The sequence below is a fragment of the Onychostoma macrolepis genome, chromosome 14, assembly GCF_012432095.1.
Source record: "Onychostoma macrolepis isolate SWU-2019 chromosome 14, ASM1243209v1, whole genome shotgun sequence".
Taxonomy (NCBI): domain Eukaryota; kingdom Metazoa; phylum Chordata; class Actinopteri; order Cypriniformes; family Cyprinidae; genus Onychostoma; species Onychostoma macrolepis.
Window position 1 is genome coordinate 21,425,264 of NC_081168.1, and position 21,217 is coordinate 21,446,480.

Here is a 21,217-nt window from a genome sequence, read left to right on the forward strand (position 1 = left end):
GCATGTGTGTAACGTTGCGACAAACAACTGACCTATTTCAATATGCTGTAATATTAACAAGCCCGGGTAAGTTTGATATTTTCCGAGAGAGCAGGAGCTGTTAATCTTGCAATGCAAGCGGGTTTAATTATAATCCAAGAACGGCAGAATTCAAATTTGCACCTTTTAGTTGCTAAGATCAATTAACACCCGTCCCCCAAAGTCAAAGTTTACCACGGGCAAGATCGGACATGATAATTGTTGCGTAAAGTGAGTTCATGCGCAATGCCGCCACTACATCGCCAAAGTGATCTCGCACAAACGTTCGCAGGCAGACTTCTCTTAAGTGCGCTCGTGAGTGTATTGCGCGTCGGACTCACGTCCCAGTTTTGGCACTGAGGCGAGTGTGTAGGAACCCAGCGCGTCCTCCTCTCTCTCCTCTAACCTCCTCACAGCGAGACGCACGATTCCACAGGATGCTTCACCATATGCTTCTCTTAACCACTGAGTTTGGGGTTTGGATGTAGGCGATCCATCGGGCGCAGAGCGAGTTCTGGATTTGGATGCTTCGCTGGCACGGCTTTGCGGGTGATGGTGAAGCGCGTCTTGCGCGCTGCCGCACGTTTCCTCGATCTTTCCTCGGGACGTTTGGCGAAGGGAAATGTGAAGAAGGCTTAAAGAATGGCATGTAAACATGGTTTCTGCCAAGAAGGAGATGGTGACTGCGATGTACCCCACTTCTATTTCCACTCTCCTCTACTTTCTGTGTGTGGCGGCTTGGTGAGTTCCAACTGGATGTGAGCGTTACGCATGGCATCTTTACGCCTCGAGGTTACAAACGACAAACCCGGGCGTTTTTGAACTGTTTGTGCAGTTGATTGATACGAAAAATAGGCGTTTATTTCATGTGTGCGCAATGTTAAAATGCTTCAGTTTGCTCTGTGTTGTTTTTAGCATAAAGAGAATATCTGGACAGATCAGAAAGGATGAGAAATTATACCCGGAAAATTTCACACGAATTCTGGACCGACTTCTGGATGGATACGACAACAGACTCCGACCTGGATTTGGGGGTACGTGCCAAAATCATCCCAACATTTGGCCAAAAATAAAGCGCACGTTGTTTTTAAAGCTTCTCGCGCAGTGCGAGCACTCCAAATGTTGTGTTTTTACGCAGGTCGCATGCTGTTTACCAAGTGTTGTTTGTTTGGTGAGGGTTGGTGTCCTCTGAGGGGAGATGGAGGTGTATGCCAACTCCAAATGTCCTTTTGCTGCCCACTTTCTTTCTCTGCACTTCATGTATCTGTTAGATCGGTGCCGTTTGGTTGTTTAAGCGAGTTTGGTTATGTAACCGCGCCGAGAAAGCCGCTTAATGCATATATTAAGTAGGAAGAGTACAGATGTTCGCTTTGTGTGAGTAAACCGCTCACATTCCCCACGCTCTCCTATCTTTTAACAGCGCGCATCAGCGTTTTAACCTGTTTTGCGAAGCCAAATGGTTTGCTGCTGTATAATTGGTGGTCAGCAGCGACTAATTTTATTGTAGCACTAGTTTTGAATGCTCATAGAACTTGATACTTCAGAATTAACCCCTTGGTGTGTGCTTGAAAGATTTAAAAATAGATATTAAACTTCGCGTGTGTATTTATTAAAATCGAACTATTTATACCGTCATTAAAAGAATTTGCTTCAGAGATCATTAGTTAGTGTGCATGCAAACTGTTAGAAATGGAATTAAACATCTACACATGAGTTAGTGATGTACTAATCATTATATAATATTGATTAATGACTTATTGATGAAAGTTATAAAGAAACACATCAAGACTTGCTGCACACCTTACAGTTTCCGCTCTCCCCTTTTCTTCATTTCATTTTTTTTTTTTTTTTTTTTTAGGCAAGAAATAAATAATCAAATCAAAGCTTGTGGATCTCTATGCGTAATGCCAGGATGTGATTGGAGCTCAGGGAATGAAGCTCTGGTTTTTTATGTAACTTTAGTGAAGAGGCAGAGAGCACATCTCTCCAAACAGAGCAGCACACCCACCTTCACATGACAAGAGCTCTCGAGCGGAGCTGGATCAGGCTGGAGGGGCTTGATCAGCTCTCAGCTAGATGGTGTGGGTTCACAGTTCTAGTAGGATCGCATGAGTTGCCCTTGCCAAAGAATGCAGTGCTTCAGAGATGATAGATATCAAGGCTTGTGCACTGGCCTTCTTGTTGTCGTCGTCTGATTGTTTTGCCATGAGGACTTAGGTTTGAAGAAATGCACTTTTCAAAATATGCTGCATTATGTAATTGTTCACCCAAAAATGAAAATTCACTCTAATGTTGTTTCAAACCTGTTATTCTTTCTGTGGAACATAAAATAGCAAATGTATGGTGCATGTGACAAAAAAGCACCATAGAAGTAATCCATACGAATTAGTAATCCACTATAAGTCTTCTGAAATCAGTGGCTCAGGAGAACATTTTTTTTTTTTTTTTTCTTGTAAATGACAAACTAAATTTTGAGTATCTGTTTCTCATACATGCTGTATAATGGCTTCAGATGGCTTGGAACATAGAGCATGAGTCATTTTATGATATTAAAAGGGTTTTTTGGTACTTTCTAGAGCTTGACTAATGACAATACTGAAATAATGGAGTAGGATTTACTTTGAAACAATTTTCTCAGAAATGTTTCTCATGATTTTCAGGAATTGCTAGTAATTATTGCAAATAATTACAAAGAAACAGCAAGTACCACTGAAACAAATGTGAAATTTTGACATAGAAAGACTGAAATAGTATTTTCTTGTAAAATGTACTCCAATAATCTTTATTTACAACTTCAAAAAAAAAAAAAAAAAACACTGTTTTTATATTGAAAAAGGCTGTGTGAACTGAAGAAATAATGCATGCTTTGGAATTACATTTTTGAGATAAGAAAAATTGCTCAGTGGTTGCTCTTTTAGGTTGAGAGACTGAGTGAAGTTCTGTTATTTTTCATTTAAATTTCAAATCTAAATAAATAACAATATAAATAAATGAGACGATTGTCATGCAGTAAGAGTTTAGAGCTATAAATTGAATGTGAACAGCAGCTTGGTATTCAAAGAATTTGATGAGAAATGTTTGAGTTCATATTGAGACCTTTGACTTTTGATTGCATACTTTGATCTTTTGGCAAATCTGTGCAGTTTGAGGCACCGTTGAGATATCTTTTGAATCTCTAGAGGAGATGCATCTGAAAGCAGGAGACCTGAGAAACCTCCATTTACTCTGTTTAATCTAATTTGTATAGAAGAAAGGTTTGAGATATTAAAAAGATCTCATTTTTTGATTTTTGTGTGCAGTGGACTGAGTTTGTGAGATTGTTCCCGTCTTTCATATTTCTGTAGGATTCATGGTTGTCAACTGTGAGAGATGCTCAGAGTGTCTGTTTAATGACAGATAATCCATTTTCTTGTGTTTGACTGAAGGCACTTTTCTCTCAAGTGATTTACTCAAGCATCTATCAGAGAGCCTCTAGAACATTAGGAGTTCAACCCTCACAAGTTCAACCAATGAGATGGTTTGGTGATTAATCATGTGATTTAGAGTGACTGAGTCTGTTTTCAGTGACACTTTTGGTCTTTGTTTATTTTATTTTTTTCATTTTTCCCTCCACAAGAATTTGGTAAAAGTAGATAAATAAAAGATAAATGGCTTCAGTCAGAGAAAAGTGAAATCCAAATTGTGCCCATTGTCTTTCCTAATACACAATCATGGTCATATTATGAAGTATTTGACAGTGTGTGTTTTTAAGAAAAAATCTGCATAATCTGCCTTTCCTTTTGGTTGACATCACATCCGAGATGTAGATGAGTTTGTGTCTTCTTCAGAACACATTTGGAGAAATTTAGCATTGTATCGCTTCCTCACGAATGGATCCTCTGCAGTCAATGGGTGCCGTCAGAATGAGAGTCCAAACTAGTGCTGTCAAACAATTAATCGTGATTAATCGCATCCAAAATAAACGTTTTTGTTTACATAATATATGTATGTGTACTTTGTATATGTATTATGTATATATAAATACACACACATGCATGTATATACTTGTATATATTAAACATATTTATTTATAATATAAATTATATGAATATAAAAATATACATGTAAATACATGTAAATATTTTCAAAATATATACAGTATGTGTGTGTATTTATATATACATAATAAATATACACAGTGCACACACATATACAACGCAAACAAAAACTTTTATTTTGGATGTGATTAATTGTGATTAATCATTTGACAGCACTAGCCTAAACAGTAATCTACACGATGAGTCTATCAAGTGAAAGTGAAAATCTGCATGTTTTGTAGGAAACAAACCCATCATTACAATGTTTTTAACTTCAAGCTGTTGCTTGCGGCTAAAATACGAGTCCTCTACACATAAAATAGCTTTATCGAGTGAAAAAGTCATCTTGTCTGAATCTAAAGAGAAAGATGCACAGATTAAGCACTGTTTACAATTTTGTAAACAGTGATACAACATTAATATTACATGTGATAATGATTACTGTGATGTTTTTATTAGCTGTTTGGACTCTCATTCTGACGGCACCCATTCACTGCAGAGGATCCATTGGTGAGCAAGTGATATAATGCTAAATTTCTCCAAATCTGTTCTGAAGAAACAAACGTACCTACATTTTGGGTGGCCTGAGGGTGAAATTTCAACAAATTTTCATTTTTGGGTGAACTATTCCTTTGATTTTAACCAACAGCCAAATAACTGTTTATGTGTTTTTTTAGACTACTTTAATACTGTAGGTAATGCAGCTTTTCTAAAATCTTAAGAGTGGTTATCTAATGCTGCGTAATATTGTCACAAAGTTACACAATATTAGCAAATAATTACAAATTTTCCACTCCACTGTGACTCACGGATTCCTGAAATAAATTCCTGATTGATCAAGTCCTGTCCAATATTTTTTATATGGAAGTCGAATGAGTCAAGAACGTGGATTCATGTTGACTTTGACAGCAAAAAAAAAAAAAAAGCAAAAGCAAAGGCAATCCTGTGTTTATCCATTTATTTAATTCGTAATACCTGGTTTGAGTCTCATTCATTGATCACATCAGTTCTGTGCATTTATTTCAGATCTATTTCTAGTCATAAGAGGTTTTAATGTGATTCTGATTCCTGTGTCTGACCAGGTCCAGTGACGGAAGTGAAGACCGATATTTATGTCACAAGTTTTGGCCCAGTTTCCGACGTAGAGATGGTGAGCTATCTGAGATGTTTATGATTATGTGTGAAAAGGTTGGATTTGTGTGTGTACATGTGTGCACGAGCAGCTGTTATATAAGGTGTCATATCCGTCCACTGAGATACGATTAAAATAAATAATTCAGCCAGCTTGCCATTTAGATCAATGCACGGTGCAGTTGTCTGCTTAGTCAGAGTGAATCAAGTAAGAAATTCAAAAAAAAGAAGAAAAAAAAGTGATTGAGTCAACAATTTCAGCAGGTTTTTTCTCCTGAGAACAATACGATGTTCAGCACCTCGCACAAGAGCACAACAGCTTTAAATGTGACCAAACTTACAGTGTTTAGCTCAGATTGTGCAGGCTGTAGTAAAAAATAATCAGAAAATGGCATTCTTAATGCATTCAACTTCCATAAAGTCAGATATTTCCAGGTGTGAAACTGAATATTCAGCTGGTTTTCTGCAGTACACTAAAAAGAAATGTAGAAACACTTTTAACTCAGACATTGTTACAAATAATTACAAAGAAAGGGCGAGTAAAACATTTAATTAAATGAAATGGTATTTTCTTGTAAAAAAGTTTTGTTTACAACTTAGAAAAATATATTTTTTACAGCAGATTTGATTGGCTCTTGAAAAAACACAACAATATTATTGGTTACTGTTATTTTTCCCTGCCCACACAACCTTGATTACATCAGAAGAAAAGAAAAGGTTGTTTCAGATGTGTAGAAAGTTTGATCTTTGCTGCAAGATTATGAAAATAAATGTTATTTAGCAGAATAAATTCAACTGATTAATGGTGTAGAATACTATAACAGAAATTTGTTTTAAGAGTTCCAGGGGAATGTTTTACAAGTAAATACAAGGATGCCTTTAAAAAGTAATTATACTTCATTTTGATTTTATGTTTTAAGAGTTACAGGGGATTTTTATACAAGGAAATTCTTCTTGGAGGAATTTGATTGAAAATGCTAGAGTTCGTGACATGCATACTTTGTTTTTTGGTGAATCTGCACAGTTTAAGACATTTTTTAAAAAAGTAAATAGGGTTCATTTATGTTGTTTTTAAGGAGTTAAGGGTTACATTTTTTACAAGAAATTTCTTTCTTGAAAGAATTTGATGAGAAATCCTTGAGTTCATATCAAGATTAAAAAGTAAATAGGGTTTTGATGTTAAGTTGTTTTTAAGGGTTACAGGGGAATTTGGCAGGAGCAGTTTGTCAGCGTAGGAGAAGTGTTTGTTTAAATGCCTAGACAGATTTTTTTGCAAGATTATGGTGTATTTTTTGTGTTTTTGATTTGAGAAGTTGCTTTTTACAGAACCACTCTAATGAAGTGTTCCGTCAGGAGTAAGTCAGATTGATTTGTGTGCAATTTTGACTGCTCTCTATCTGTGTTTATTTAAATTATTTCCTAGGAGTACACCATGGACGTGTTCTTCCGCCAGACGTGGGTGGATAGGCGGTTGAAGTATGATGGTCCAGTGGAGATCCTCCGGCTAAATAACCTGATGGTGACCAAAGTCTGGACCCCCGACACGTTCTTCAGGAACGGCAAAAGATCTGTGGCTCACAACATGACGGCACCCAACAGACTCTTCCGAATCATGAAGAACGGCACCATCCTGTACACTATGAGGTACAGCACACATCCGTCCAGTCCTGAGTCCGATTTCTGCTGAAAAAAACTTTGGCAGGCTGTGTTTGCTCGTGGGTGACCATCGTTTTGCCAAGTAGGATATGTTCCTGGATCATCTTTTGTTGGTCCTGCAACAACATTTGTGTTCAGTGGAAAATGACAGGTTGATATGAATGTTGTTGAAGCCTCAAACGCCGCCCTAAGGCTAACACTACAATACTAGAATGCTGATAGAAATTTATGTTGATCCAGGAACATGTCCTACTTGGTGTAAAGTACTTTGAAGACATTGGTGGACATCACATCTGTGTTTTTTTGACAGGTTGACAATAATTGCAGAATGTCCAATGAGACTCGTCAATTTCCCCATGGATGGCCACTCCTGCCCTCTGAAGTTCGGCAGCTGTGAGGATTACACTTTATATATGTTGATTTTTTCATCTCACAGAACACTAAAGCATGCTTTGAGCCAGTATTTCAGAGTAAAGGAACATGGCAGTTTAAATGACGTGTTTGGAGTGAGGAGAAGAGCATTACTTACGAAGCGTTTCTTGAAGAGCACAGAAATAATCCCTTCTTTAAAAATGGATTTTTCTCTCTCTTCCCTGTCAGAGGACTAAACAATTCAAACGAGAAACAGAATTGATTATTTAAGGGTAGAGACCCTACAAATTCAGAATTGCAGTTCATCTATATGCTAGTATGCTCCTAAAAGCTGACCAAATTCACTTCTTGCATACAAATTTAAAATTCACAGGCTTTCTCTATCAGAAAAAGGCCAAACTATTAATGACTTGTTTGTATTTCATTGCATTTGTTTTTGTCCAATCAAATGCAAATGTCACTTCAGCTGATAACACACAAAAAACACACATTGGAAAGGTGGCTGATTCAGAATAACCTACTACCATAATGCACTTACTGTTTCTGCCATGCCTTTATATTGCAGAAATAGTGAGGGTAGTATGCTAGTATGCTATTCTAAAGTGACAAAAGTGTTTGTCAAAACATGGCTATATTCAGAACAGCACACTGCACATACTATTTACTGCTGCATATATATATATATATATATATATATATATATATATATATATATATATATATATATATGTATATATATATACAGTATATACACTACTGAATCCTTGAGATGTTTAATGTTTTTGAAAGAAGTCTCTTATGCTCACCAAGGCTGCATTTATTTGACCAAATACAGTAAAACTGTAATTATTGTTATAATTTAAAATAACTGTTTTGTATTTTAATATATTTTAGAATATAATTTATTTCTGTGATGCAACGCTGAATTTTCAGCATCATTACTCCAGTCTTCAGTGTCACGTGATCCTTCAGAAATCATTTTAATATGCTGATTTGCTTCTCAAGAAACATTTTTTTTATTATTAGCAATTTTGAAAAGAGTTCAAAAGAACAGCATTTATTTGAAACATTATAAATATCCTCACTGTCACTTTTGGCCAATTGAATGTGTCTGAATAAATGTATTAGTTTTTTACCAATCCCAAACTTTTGAACGATAGTGTATAGAGTAAGTGGCATATTCAGTTTATGTGTGGAATAGCTAAATTGTTTACTATATTTGCCAAAATTTGTAGTGTTCAGCAGAGCATACTGCATGTGATATTGCATCCCACAATGCAATGTGCTCAACTTGACCATTCGAGTAATGTTACAAGTTAAAAATATTTTTTATTTAACAAACAAATAAATAAATAGATGTGTTTATTAAATTTAAATAGCAGGCAGTATTCAATGTACACTGCGTAGTATGCAGTAAACAGTAGGCTAATATTGCATTCTTAACATAGGATCTTTGAGAATTTATGGTAAAAAAAAATATTTCAACATAACACAATATTGTTGCCCTGGCTGCTAGTTTAAACACTGAATAGTTCTTCATCTAGAATGACTTTTTCATAGTTGGCTAAGCAAATGTAAACTCTTGACGTTCATTCTTTTCTTTGGGAGAGAGAGAAAAAAAAATGCATATATAAATATATACACAGTATATAAGCTACAAGTTTAATTTTAAGAGCAAATACCTTAGAAGTCTGAAAAAACAGCTCTTCTCCACAAGGAGAAATTACTTTTTCCTCCGAGTGTGTAAATACAGAGTTGGTTCATATTCTAAAAACTGAACAAAGAATCTCTATATCAGCAGGACTGTTCACGACAGTCGGTCAGCAAAAATGAAAACGAAAACGTGAAAAAAAAAAGTTCAGGAACAGAAAGAGAAATCTGAAAAGAAGGCGTAATCTCAAATGGGAATATGTGGCAGGTGGGTAGGGCTCTTTTATGGAGACTGCTGGAAGATCTGGAGATAAAATCAGTCCAGAGAGCTCCTGCTGGCGCATTGTGACATTGTGATGGAGGACGATCTCGATGTTTTGGTTTTTTAGTGGTGGCTGCGCTAATGTGCTGACGGATATCTCGCTCTCTCTTCTTTGTCTTATACATCTTCCTGTCCTTTCTTTGGGCCGGAGGGGAAGCATGTAGACAGAGAGCTGTTCGTCCCCTGTAGAGCCGAGAAGGTCACCACAGCTTTCCCTCCTGCCCCGGGACAGCGCAGACCTATAACAGATCTTGTTTTTATTTTACACTCTTTCCTTTGCACTCTTTACAGTTTTCTGCTCCTCTCTCATGTCATGACATTCTCTTTCTTCTGTATTCATGTATTAGTGATGTTTGCTTGGGTCACAATCACTCAGGGGGTTAGTGATTTGAACGATACTAAATCTTACTGCGTAATTCATTCAGCACTGTATAAGGCTGCACGATTAATTGAAATAAAAGTGCAGAATTATTATGAAATCACAAAGGCTGCAATTTAATTAAATAAATATTGTGTTGCATGTTTCAGAGTGAAGCGCAGCACTGTGTTCAATTACACTCGCAGCTTATATTCAGGTGTTTTCAGTGTTGTAGTTCGCACTAAATGTTGCACCACTTGAATGCTTATACGTAATGTACATTGATGTACATTTATGAACGCAACTATACGCCATCTATCTTCCTAATCTTGTAATAAGAAGCACTTATCCACCTTATTTTTAATGGAAGAGTGGTGCAGCTGTTTGTAACTTTAATGTGCAAGGCTTTCTGTGTCATCCACTTCCAGTTATTTTTAGCCTTACAAAACAGCTTGTTATGCTGCTTGATATTGCAAACTGGTCTTTATCATACTAGTTTAATGTGTTGTCACAATTATAAACACACTGGTTTGTAGCGTAAACAGTTTTGCTGTTTACTGCGCTTCCTTACTTCCTTTCTTCTGCATTCTTACTTTCCACCACAATAAAAACTCATTGGTATAATATTTGAAAATGAAGGGATTAAGATACCCATAAATATTGTAATTTCACAGTTGTAATGTAATTTAAAATATCTATTATTATTATTATTATCAATTATATCATTTTTCATAAGTACTCAATTTATCATTTTAAAATGAAATATTACAATAGTTATAGGCCCTAGTTATATTGTTTAATATTTGAATTTAGTAATAAAATATAATAATAAACCAAATAATAATTATATTTTTACAGTAAATTATTATTATTTATTGTCATATTAAAATACAATTACAATTTTTTTTTACTAAATTGCACAATCCTGCAAACAAGCACAACAAACCTGAAACATTTTAAATTAAATCTGATTGCATAAATTCATTTTGAAATGACTGGATTCTGTCTGCACAATTTTGCTGAGCATTTTAGAAACCACCAGTATTATTTTATTAACATTGATAAAATGTATATATATTTTTTAAACTTAATTTGATATTTTATATGGAATTTTGTTGCTTTTTTTTTTTTATTAGCTTTTTTATATGGATTTACTGGGTTATGTTTTAGTTATTTTGGTACTTTAAGTTAAACTAAACATGAACGAGAAATGTTGCCCTGGCAACTAGCTGAAATAAAAGTTGTTGTTGTTTTACAGTTGATTTTATTTCAGTTAATGTTTATAGTATTAAGTATTAACAAATGGCTTTATTTTAGGTAATCCTGGAACCCACTTAGCAATGGCCTGGCAACCAGAAACCAAACATAAGCGTCGTGACAGAAAGTTTTGTGCTGACAAGTTTGAGTCTTCAGAAAATAGTCTGTAATTATACTCATGTTTTACTGATCTATCTCTCTCTCCCGCATGGGTTCGTTCAATTCCCCTCGAAAGATTCTGTCATGCCCAGCGTGACTTTGGATCAAAACTCGCTTAGTCCCTCTGTCCCCTCTCTCTTCTCTCTTGCGCGCTCTCTTTCTATTTTCATGGGGTTGTTGGTGGGTGTCTTGGAAGCCCTTCCTCTGCTCTATTTCCCAGTGTGTGGGGGTTCAGAAACAGAAATGGAGAAAGAGACAGCGAGGAGGAGAGAAAAAAAAAGAGAATTAAGGAAGATAGAGATGATGATGATGACGATCTCAAAGGAGGACAGGAGCGCAGGGAACGTGTCAATGGACTACTGGATGTGCAGTCAATCTCTACTCCGAGAGCGTGAGCCGTTTGATGTATGGATTTCTCCTCCATAAATGAAATCTGTCTGATTCCGAGCAGGAGAACATCTCAGCGGATCTGATTTCTGTGTCAGGATGATTGTTCTTCTTGGCTCAGATTTGAGATTGGCACGCACAGTGGAGGAAGTGGGCAGCAGTGAGGAAAGATCAGTGTCTTAGCGGCGACCGTTCGACCCTGAGCTCGCGGACTAATACGCACAGTTCCATGCGTAGGCATACCCAGAGGAAGATTTATTGCTCAAAGATTGCTCTTTCATAGCTCAGGAGACATAACGAAGTTCTCAGATATGTTTAATTGAAGTATTAACTCCTTTATTTCCTTTGGTGAAATAAAAATAGAAAAATCGAAACAGTTGTTGACATGGAAGAAGTATAATTAGATCATAAATGTTGGACTTTGGTCTTCTGATTGCCAAATTGCATCAATTCTTGGAAAGAAAAATCACAAATGGGAACTTTTTTATATTTTATTTGTTCCTTCCTCAATATTTTGTCTTGTTTTAGTACAGCTATCTAAATCTATCTAAATTCAATCTTGTTTTCTGAAAAATGCATCAAAATTAAGAAGGTTTATGCTTAAAACAAGACAAAAATCTGTCAATAAGGTCCTTTCTTACCCCAATGCCAGATAATTGTTCTTGTTTTAAACATAAACTATCTTAATTGTAAATGCATTGTCATTTAAGAACGTTTAGAAATTTGTTCAGAAAAACAAGACAAAATACTGAGTTAGAATAAAAATGTTTGCAGTGTAAAAATGAAATGAAGTTCTAATCTCACGTCTAACTACAGAACAACAATCTCACCGATATCTCAAACTGTGCTCAGATTTGCCAAAGCTACCAAAATCTGTGATCATAAATCTCAATGCAAACAAATATTTTCCTCTGACCTCTAGTTTCCAGCAATATTCCAGCAATTGCCTCATTTGTTTCCATTTTACCTAAGGCTTTTTTTTCTCTGGAGGAAAATATGAGCATCAGTAGACTGCAGCAGAAGTGTCCATTTACTCTCTGTTTAATCTCATTAGTCTTTTTCATTTCCACTGGGATACACACAATGCCACAGATACGGTCTGATTGTTAGTGTTATGCACACATATATCCTATATGTCATGGAAGGTGTTGTTATGACGGCCCTGTTTTTTTGTGTCAGATGCCTACCCAATGACTGAGATGATCTACACCTGGACTAAAGGCCCTCAACATTCTGTGGAGGTCCCACCTGAGTCATCCAGCCTAGTACAGTACGACCTGATCGGACAGACTGTGTCAAGTGAGACTGTAAAGTCCATTACAGGTACAGACATAACACACTCTCACCGTGACACCAACATTTTTGCTTCAAATATCTTGAAATATACAGAATGCAACTGTTCGCATGTTTGGGGTCTGTAAGGTTTTTGAAAGAATCCTCTTATGCTCTCCAAGGCTGCATTTATTTGATAAAAAATATAGTAAAAACAGTAATACTATTGTGAAATATTATGACAATTTAAAATAACTGTTTTCTATTTTAATATATTTTAAACTGGAATTATTCCTGTGATGAAAACCTGAATTTTCAGCATCATTTGCAGTGTATTAATATTCCTCAGGACATTTTGTCAATTGCTTGGTTTCTATGTATTTCTATGGGCCATCCTACTGTAAATCACTAGTCCAAAATACTGCTCTCCGTAAATCATATATTAAAAAAATAAAAATAAAAAATAATAAATTCTGACTGATTGTTATTGTCACAGTAGAGAGCACTTTCAGTACAACAATAGTCTTAAAGGGATAGTTGACCCAAAATTTAAATTTTGTCATTAATTACTCACCCTCATGTCGTTCCAAACCCTTAAGACCTTCAATCATCTTCAGAACACAAATTAAGATATTTTTGATGAAATTCAAGAGCTTTCTGACTCTGCATAGACAGCAATGTAACTGAAATGTTCCCAGGCCCAGAAAGGTACTAAGTAAGGATATCGTTAAAATAGTCCATGTGACATAAGTGGTTCAACCGTAATCTTACGAGGATATGACAATATTTTTGTGCACAAAGAAAACAAAAATAACAACTTTATTCAACAATTCTTCTCCTCCGTCTCACTGTCCTCTGCCATTATCAAGAGTACCACGACGCACGCGTAGCTTCGTTAAATTACGTTTGATCCATTGATGTCACATTGACTATTTTAACGGTAACACTTTACAATAAGGTTCATTAGTTAACTACATTAGTTAACATGAACTAATAATGAACTGCACGTATACAGCGTTTATTAATCTTTGTTAATGTTAATTTCAACATTTAATAATACATTATTAAAATCTTGTTAACATTAGGTAATGCACTGTGAACTAACATGAACTAACAATGAACATCTGTATTTTTATTAACTAACGTTAGCGAAGATTAGTAAATACAGTAACAAATGTATTGCTCATGGTTAGTTCATGTTAGTTAATACATTAACTAATGTTTAATTAATGAACCTTATTGTAAAGTGTTACCATTTTAACAATGTCCCTACTGCATTTTTGGGCCTAGGAACATTTCAGTTGTGATGCTGTCTGTGCAGGGTCTAAAGATCTCAGATTTCATCAAAAATATCTTAATTTGTGTTCCAAAGATGAACGGAGGTCTTACGGGTTTGGAACGACATGAGAGTGAGTAAATAATGACAGAATTTAAATTTTTGGGTGAACTATCCCTTTAACAGTCATTATATGTGAAACAACATAGTATTGAATTGACACAGAAAACCTAAACTTACCTAAAACTCAAGAACTGCTGTTTCTTTCTGGGAATGCAAATCTAGTATTGTTTATACTGTTTACTCTAAAGAAAGAATTAAATTTTAAACATCAAGCTGCCACAGAATTTATTCCTTAACAGTTTATCCTGCCAAATACCACAAGCCGACCGGCTCTTTAGGCTATGCTACAGTTAAGTCCATTTTATCAGTGTGCACGTGTTCAGAGACACCTGGTCTGTGTCCGAGTCACCTGATCAAAGCATATGGAGAATATCTGATAGCGATGTAAGATAGATTAAAAGAAAATACTTTTTACTCAAAGCTTAAAGGTAAAGGTCAGCGTGAGTGCTTGCAGATCGGCTTGGTTTTTTAGAGAACTCAGTTAAACAGAAAGGGGGAAAAACAATGGCATTTGCTTATTTATTACGTCTTTTTGATCAAAATTGCATAAGAGATTTGGAGCATTCAGTGTGTGTTTTGATTACTGGAGCGCTGTTTCCCTATACGGCTGTGAGCCTCATTCTGTTAAAATAAGATGAATCTGCCAGCGCAGCTTAACAGCCAGAAAACTTTGCTGTTCAGCCAAAATAAGTCTGCCGTTGTGACAGACTGTCATTCTGACCTTGTTCCTTTGTGTGTCCGCTTTTGGGCTAATAAGGCACTTCCTGTTTCTCTTTCTCTGCTCTTTCAGGTGAATATGTGGTAATGACGGTCTACTTCCACTTGAAACGGAAAATGGGCTACTTCATGATTCAGACGTACATCCCCTGCATCATGACTGTAATCCTTTCTCAAGTGTCTTTCTGGATAAATAAGGAATCCGTGCCCGCCAGAACTGTCTTTGGTACGTGTTACTCTCAAATCTTCTGCACCGTTTCCCCCTCTGAGCCGCCAACACCATTTTCATGCAAATATGGAGAAAAGAGCTGCTTCCTCCTGTCATATCTTCCTCCCTCCCTCTATCCATTTCTCTTTATTTATGCTTCTCTTCCTTTTTTCTTTTTGTTTTATTTCGCTGTGCGTAACCCTGGGTTAATGTCTTTTTTAACCCCGGGTAAAGGCCACTTTTGAAAGTGGGTTAGCATCAGTTTTTACCCAGATTGCATTGCTAAAGATATTCTGTGTGGTGCGTGAAATGCAACAATAAATTGTTTAGCAAATGACAGCCTGCCTTAAAGCTGGCATCATTAAATATTCATGCACTTTGTACAACTTTGTACAGTCACAGAAACGTTAACACTTTCACACAGCGGTAAAACATTTTAGATATTTGCTTTCTTTTTTTTCTTTTTGCATTTTTCTGTAGTATGATCTTATGACAACTAAAGCAGATTTACATGCTCACATTCGCAAGTCAATAGGTGCACTATTGTTCAAAAGTTCAGGGTCAGACTGTTTTTGAACTTACTTTTCATTAGAGAATCCTGCAAAAAAATTTATATATCATAGTTCACAAAAAAAAATTAAACAGCACAACTGTTTTCAACACTGATAATAATAAGAAATGTTTCTTGAGCTGCAAATGTGCATATTAGAATGGTTTCTGAAGGAAATTCAGCTTTGCATCACAGGAATAAATTACATTTAAAAAAATATTCAAATAGAAAACAGTTATTTTAATTTGTAATGATATTTGACACTATTACTGTTTTTACTGTATTTGTAATCAAATAAATGCAGCCTTGGTGAGCATAAGAGACTTTTTTTAAAACTTAGAATAAGTGTGAAACAAGATAACCAAGTGTGTGTGTGTGTGTGTGTGTGTGTGTGTGTGTGTGTTGCAGCATCAAATGAACACAAAATGTAAGCAAGAGTATGCCTATAATATTTTAAAACTGAGTTACACGTTTCATAAAAAAGGTTTTCTCTAATTCAGTGAAAGATGTTGAATCACATTTTCAAAAGATGGTTTCAGTCACTGCAAAAATACTCATTATTTTTGTCTTGTTTTCCAGTACAAATATCTAAACATTCTTAAATGAAGATAAAAATGAAATGTTGTTTTCTGAACAATTTATCAAAATTAAGTGATGTATGCTTAAACAAGAAAAAAATATCTGTCGGGTCAGAAAAATAATCTTGTTTTCCCTTTGAATTAAGTCTGTTTTTCTTACCCCACTGCTAAACAGCTGTGGGAAACAGCTATTTTCTCTTGTTTTAAACATAAACTCACTTAATTTGCGGGCATTTTTCAGAAAACAAGTCTTAAAATTTTGCTTCTCAAGTAAATATACCTTGATTAAAGAAGGTTTAGATCGATGTTTGCACTGGAAACCAACTCTAACTAATAAGTAAGAAAATTATTGTTGTAGTAATTGTTTGTTTAATCATTAGTTCAGCTATAGTATTTATGTAAATGTAAATCCAACAGAATTTGCATACTGTTTATTTATTTATTCATTAGAAACAAGCTTGTCACATTCACAATACACACAGGAATGCCTTATTTTGTGAGCAGCCAAAAGCACAACACAAAAAGAAAAGGCCATTCTCGTGTGTGGTGCATGTTTGGAGTTTTACACTAATAGTCTCTTTTTTGTGTGTCCTGTTCATTTCCATATTCAGACATTGTAGTACCATGTGCCTGATCAGTGCTGAACACCCTTATGTGCTGTGACCTTATCTGTCGGCTGCAAACACGACAAAACACTTCTACATCCACAGACACTCGTACACGCTCGTGCACACTTGTGCACGCACCTCCTGTTTCCTTCCACACTTCACCTGGGGCACTAGAGATGCTGAGAATAGCACGCTCTCATTCTCCACTGGAAAAGTGTAACAATGACCCACCTTCAGATGGCTACTAACAGAGCGGTGCGCTTGGACCCAGGCCAGAGGAGCGGATTTTCATGTCCTAGATGGAAGTGTGCTTAGTGAAGGGGTTTCTGGGTAATGACAGAGTGGGTTTTTGATGGCCGGTGCATGTTCAGAATGGACTCAGCAGGAGACCACAATGATCTGTTGTTTATCTGTTCTGGGATGGCTTCCATATTTCGTTTTCTCTACACATGGCTCTAGTGTATTTTGGAAGGATGCTGGCTTCCAAATGGCTCCGTTACTGATTTTTTTACTACTTTTGTCAGCACAGTGTAGTTTGAAATTAGTTTGGGAGTGTTTAATAAAAGGACTTGCTTTGTTTTTTGTTTTTGTCTACCCAGACTGTTTAAGATATAAAAATGGGTCAGGATCAGAAATAGTCAAAGTTATGATGTCAGAACCGTGAGTACATTAGCATATGAAGACCAATATTTGCATATCCATACCATACACTGCAAACCAAACAAACAAACAAAAAACTCTAACAGTATTTTGGTCTTGTTATTCAGTAAAAATATGTAAACATTATTAAATCAAGATGCATTTACTTGGAAACGTAAATTGCCTGAGACATTGTTTTCTGAAGGGAAAAAAATTATTAATTCACTTAATCAAAATTAAGTATTTATGCTTAAAACAACACCAAATATCTGCAAGTGGGGTACAAAAAGTCATCTTGTTTGCCCTTTGAATTAAGTTTTTTGTTGTTGTTGTTGTTGTTGTTGTTTTCTTACCCCATTTTATTTGTTTTAAGCTTAACAAAGGACTTAAAGGGACAGTTCAACCCAAAAAAATACCTCATGATTTACTCACCCTCAAGACATAGGTATATATGACTTTCTTCTTCAAGACGTACAATACATTCGAAGTTATATTTAAAAATGTCCTGGCTCTTCCAAGCTTTCTAATGGCAGTGATTGTGAAGCCCAAAAAAGTGTATCTATCCATCATAAAAAGTACTCCACGCGGCTCCGGGGTTAATAAAGGCCTTCTGAAGCAAATCGATTCATTTGTGTGTGAAAAATATCCATATTTATCTCTTTTTAATCCGTAATCTCTAGCTTCTGCAATCTGTTGTACGCAGATTTTAATATAAACCAGTCTCGGTTTGGTTCTCGTGAGACTAGCATATTCTCACCGGAGCTTATGCTCAACCCATTCTCACTCCCAAGGCGTCAAAAACTGAAGCATGGTCAAACTCCTTTCGCGTCACTATGAAGACGCCAAAGGTGCCCCTAGGCGTCATTATATGACAAAATAGGATCTCCATTGCTTTCAGTTACTTGCTTTATGCGTCAGGTCAAGACGCTTATGGAAAATGACAACACGTTATCCTCCGTTGTTTTCAGTTGTTTGTCTTAGTTTAATGGTTTGCATGCATTTGTAAAAAAATTATAAATCATTTTATATACATTTATACTTTTATTGGAGCACCTAACCCCACCCCTACCCTAAACCTACCCACTTCTGAACAACATAAAACACGTAACAGGCAAATATAAGTGCAGTCACAGGTATTTATTGCAAAAACTGACCATAAACAAGCAGTATAAAAGCATTACAAACAAGTCATGTTGCATTCCAAGTCTTCTGAAGCCATACGAAGTCTTTGTGAGAAGAAGAGAGCAAAACAAGGTTTTAATCGCTGAAAATGATCCCGCTCTTGTTAACGCTCGCATCTCATTCAAAAGATACTCCAGTCCCGTAGCATGACGCAATTGGTCACGAGACACAGAAGAGCCAATAGCCTGTCAGAACAGCATGACGCAATCGGTCACGAGACACACAAGAACCAATAGTATTTCACAACCAAGGCTGACGTAAGGCTTCTTCTGGCGGCATTTTTTGAATTCGCTCACAGACTGCAGCACACAGGCTGAGCTTAACGGCGGACGGAGACGGCAATCGCGTTTATTCCTCTCACAAATCAAATGTTTTGCATCGGAAGACTTGGAATATTCATATTTTTTAAATATATTATGACGGTAGTTGTATCTGCCTGTTATATCTTGTGTTTTATTGACAAATGGTAGGTTTAGGAGCAGGGGTTGGGTTATGTGCTCACAAATGTGTAAATATTGTAATATAAATAAAACTGTTGTGGCTGTTTACATTGAAATCACACCCCAACATATATGCAATAATGGCAATGTTATTACCCAATATATAATTTAATTATGACGATAAAATTCCCATTTTGGCGTCGGCATATTGACGCTAAGGGTTTCCTGTTTAAAGCAACGGAGGACCCTGCAAGTCGAAAAATGACGCTAAGGGGTACCTTGAGCATCAAAAAGCGATGCCAAGTGGTCCTGACCAAGCTTCAATATGTGACGAGTTGGGTGTGAGAATGGGTTGTTATGCTACACCTTCATCCACTTGGGACGCCACTCTCTCGTCAACGTGAGTACGACAGTTAGCGGAAGTTAGAGATTACAGTTTATAAAGTTTTAAATATGGATATTTTTCGTACACAAATGCATCAGCTCGCTTCAGAAGGTCTTTATTAACCTCTAGGAGCCATGTGGAGCACTTTTTATGATGGATGGATGCACTTTTTTTGGACTTCAAAATCTTAACACCCATTCACTGCCATTATAAAGCATGGAAGAACCAGGATATTTTTTAAATATTATTACGATTGTATTCCTCTGAAAGAAGAAAGTCATATACAACTAGGATGGCTTGAGGGTGAGTAAATAATGGGGTTATTTTCATATTTGGGTGAACTATACTTTTAATATCTTAAGTCATTACACACCTCAAATTAATATATATATACATATATCTTGCTTTAAGAATGTTTAGATATTTGTACTAGAAAAAAAAAAAGACAAAAATACTGAAGAATTTTTTTAATTTTATTATTTATTTATTTATTTGCAGTGTATACAGTACCTAATGTACATAATTGACATAGAGGGCAAGTACATTTCATCTTAAAGCTACAGTGGTACGTTTAATTTGAAGAAAAAGGGTCATGTAAATGCAATTTTTTCAAACAATGAAAAAACTTTTTTCTTGCCAAAAAGGGGATACATTTTATATATATATATATATATATATATATATATATATATATATATATATATATATATATATAATATGGCAGAGTTCACCATTAAATGTAAATGCTGTCATTATTTACTCATAATTTACTACCTTCAAGTTGTTCCAAACTCATTTGACTTTCATTCTTCTGTGGAAAACAAATTAAATTTAACAATATAATGAAAACATATATTGTATGGTGAAAAGGTGCTGTCAGTCTCATAAAATGACAAAAACACTATAAAAGTAGTCATTAAGGGAGCTTTTTGTGTGAAACAGATCAAATTTTAAATGGTAATGGGCTGAAAATCTTGCCATCTGCAGTAGCTCTCAAATCTCACTTGTGCATTTGTATATTTATACATGGTGATCAGTTTCTAAACCCGAGAACCAATGTCGTTTGGTTTCATGAACTTCAAACCTGTCATGGTGCATGCCAAGTTCACAGAATACCATAGGAAAACAAAAAACAAAAAAACAGGTTGACATAAGGGTTAGTAAATATTGACAGAATTGTCTTTTACTTTAAATTTGTCTCTCTCTCTTAGTTTTTAGCTTTGTGACCCCTTCTGTTTGTTCCATTATCGGTCTTTGCTCATTTCGGTGACAGGGCTCTCTCATTCTTCTCAGCCAGTCACACAAGAGCACTAAAGCAAAGCTCTCACAGTACTGTGGATTCGGCAGTGCAAAACACATCCAGCACCCCTGGCTAAATGTAGCCTGTGATGTACCTATTGATCGCTCCAGATCGGTCTGCACGTGGGCGTTTGTGAGTGCGCTGTGATCGTGTGAAGTTTTCCAGAGAGTGTGGATTATTCTCCAGAGCTGTGAGCTCATCTTATATGCAGTTTTACCATGGGTTTGATTTGGTTTGAACCCGAGTTGGATGCAAATCCCTCGGCCTGCCCCCGCAGGTCTGAGAGCCACTGTGAGCACTAGCGGCACCTGTTTACCGCTGTAGCTAGGTAACTCAGGTGGAGATGTTAACTTCACTGTTTTATTCATGGTTTTGTCCTTTTGCTGTTACTAACATGAATTAACATACATGGAACAACACTTGTGTTTGTCTACCGCAGGTGTGAGGAAAGAGACGCAAAGAAATATTAGGAAAATTAAGCCTATTTTAGGTTGTTATTATTTCTCAGTATTTATGAAAATGAAACATATTCCCAACAAATTTATACTAGTAA

General features: G+C 35.9%; 1 protein-coding gene across 1 annotated transcript in view; it reads left to right on the forward strand.

The window, feature by feature from the left end:
- The first annotated feature begins 323 nt into the window (after positions 1-323).
- Positions 324-21,217, forward strand: part of gabra4 (gamma-aminobutyric acid type A receptor subunit alpha4) — a 37,861-nt gene continuing 16,967 nt past the window's right edge. Inside the window, exons 1-7 of the mRNA XM_058798255.1 lie at positions 324-759; positions 934-1,052; positions 5,177-5,244; positions 6,649-6,869; positions 7,192-7,274; positions 12,566-12,709; positions 14,848-15,000. Of these exons, the coding sequence (XP_058654238.1) occupies positions 674-759; positions 934-1,052; positions 5,177-5,244; positions 6,649-6,869; positions 7,192-7,274; positions 12,566-12,709; positions 14,848-15,000 (874 nt within the window). The 5' untranslated portion in view covers positions 324-673. The remainder of the gene's footprint in view (positions 760-933; positions 1,053-5,176; positions 5,245-6,648; positions 6,870-7,191; positions 7,275-12,565; positions 12,710-14,847; positions 15,001-21,217) is intronic.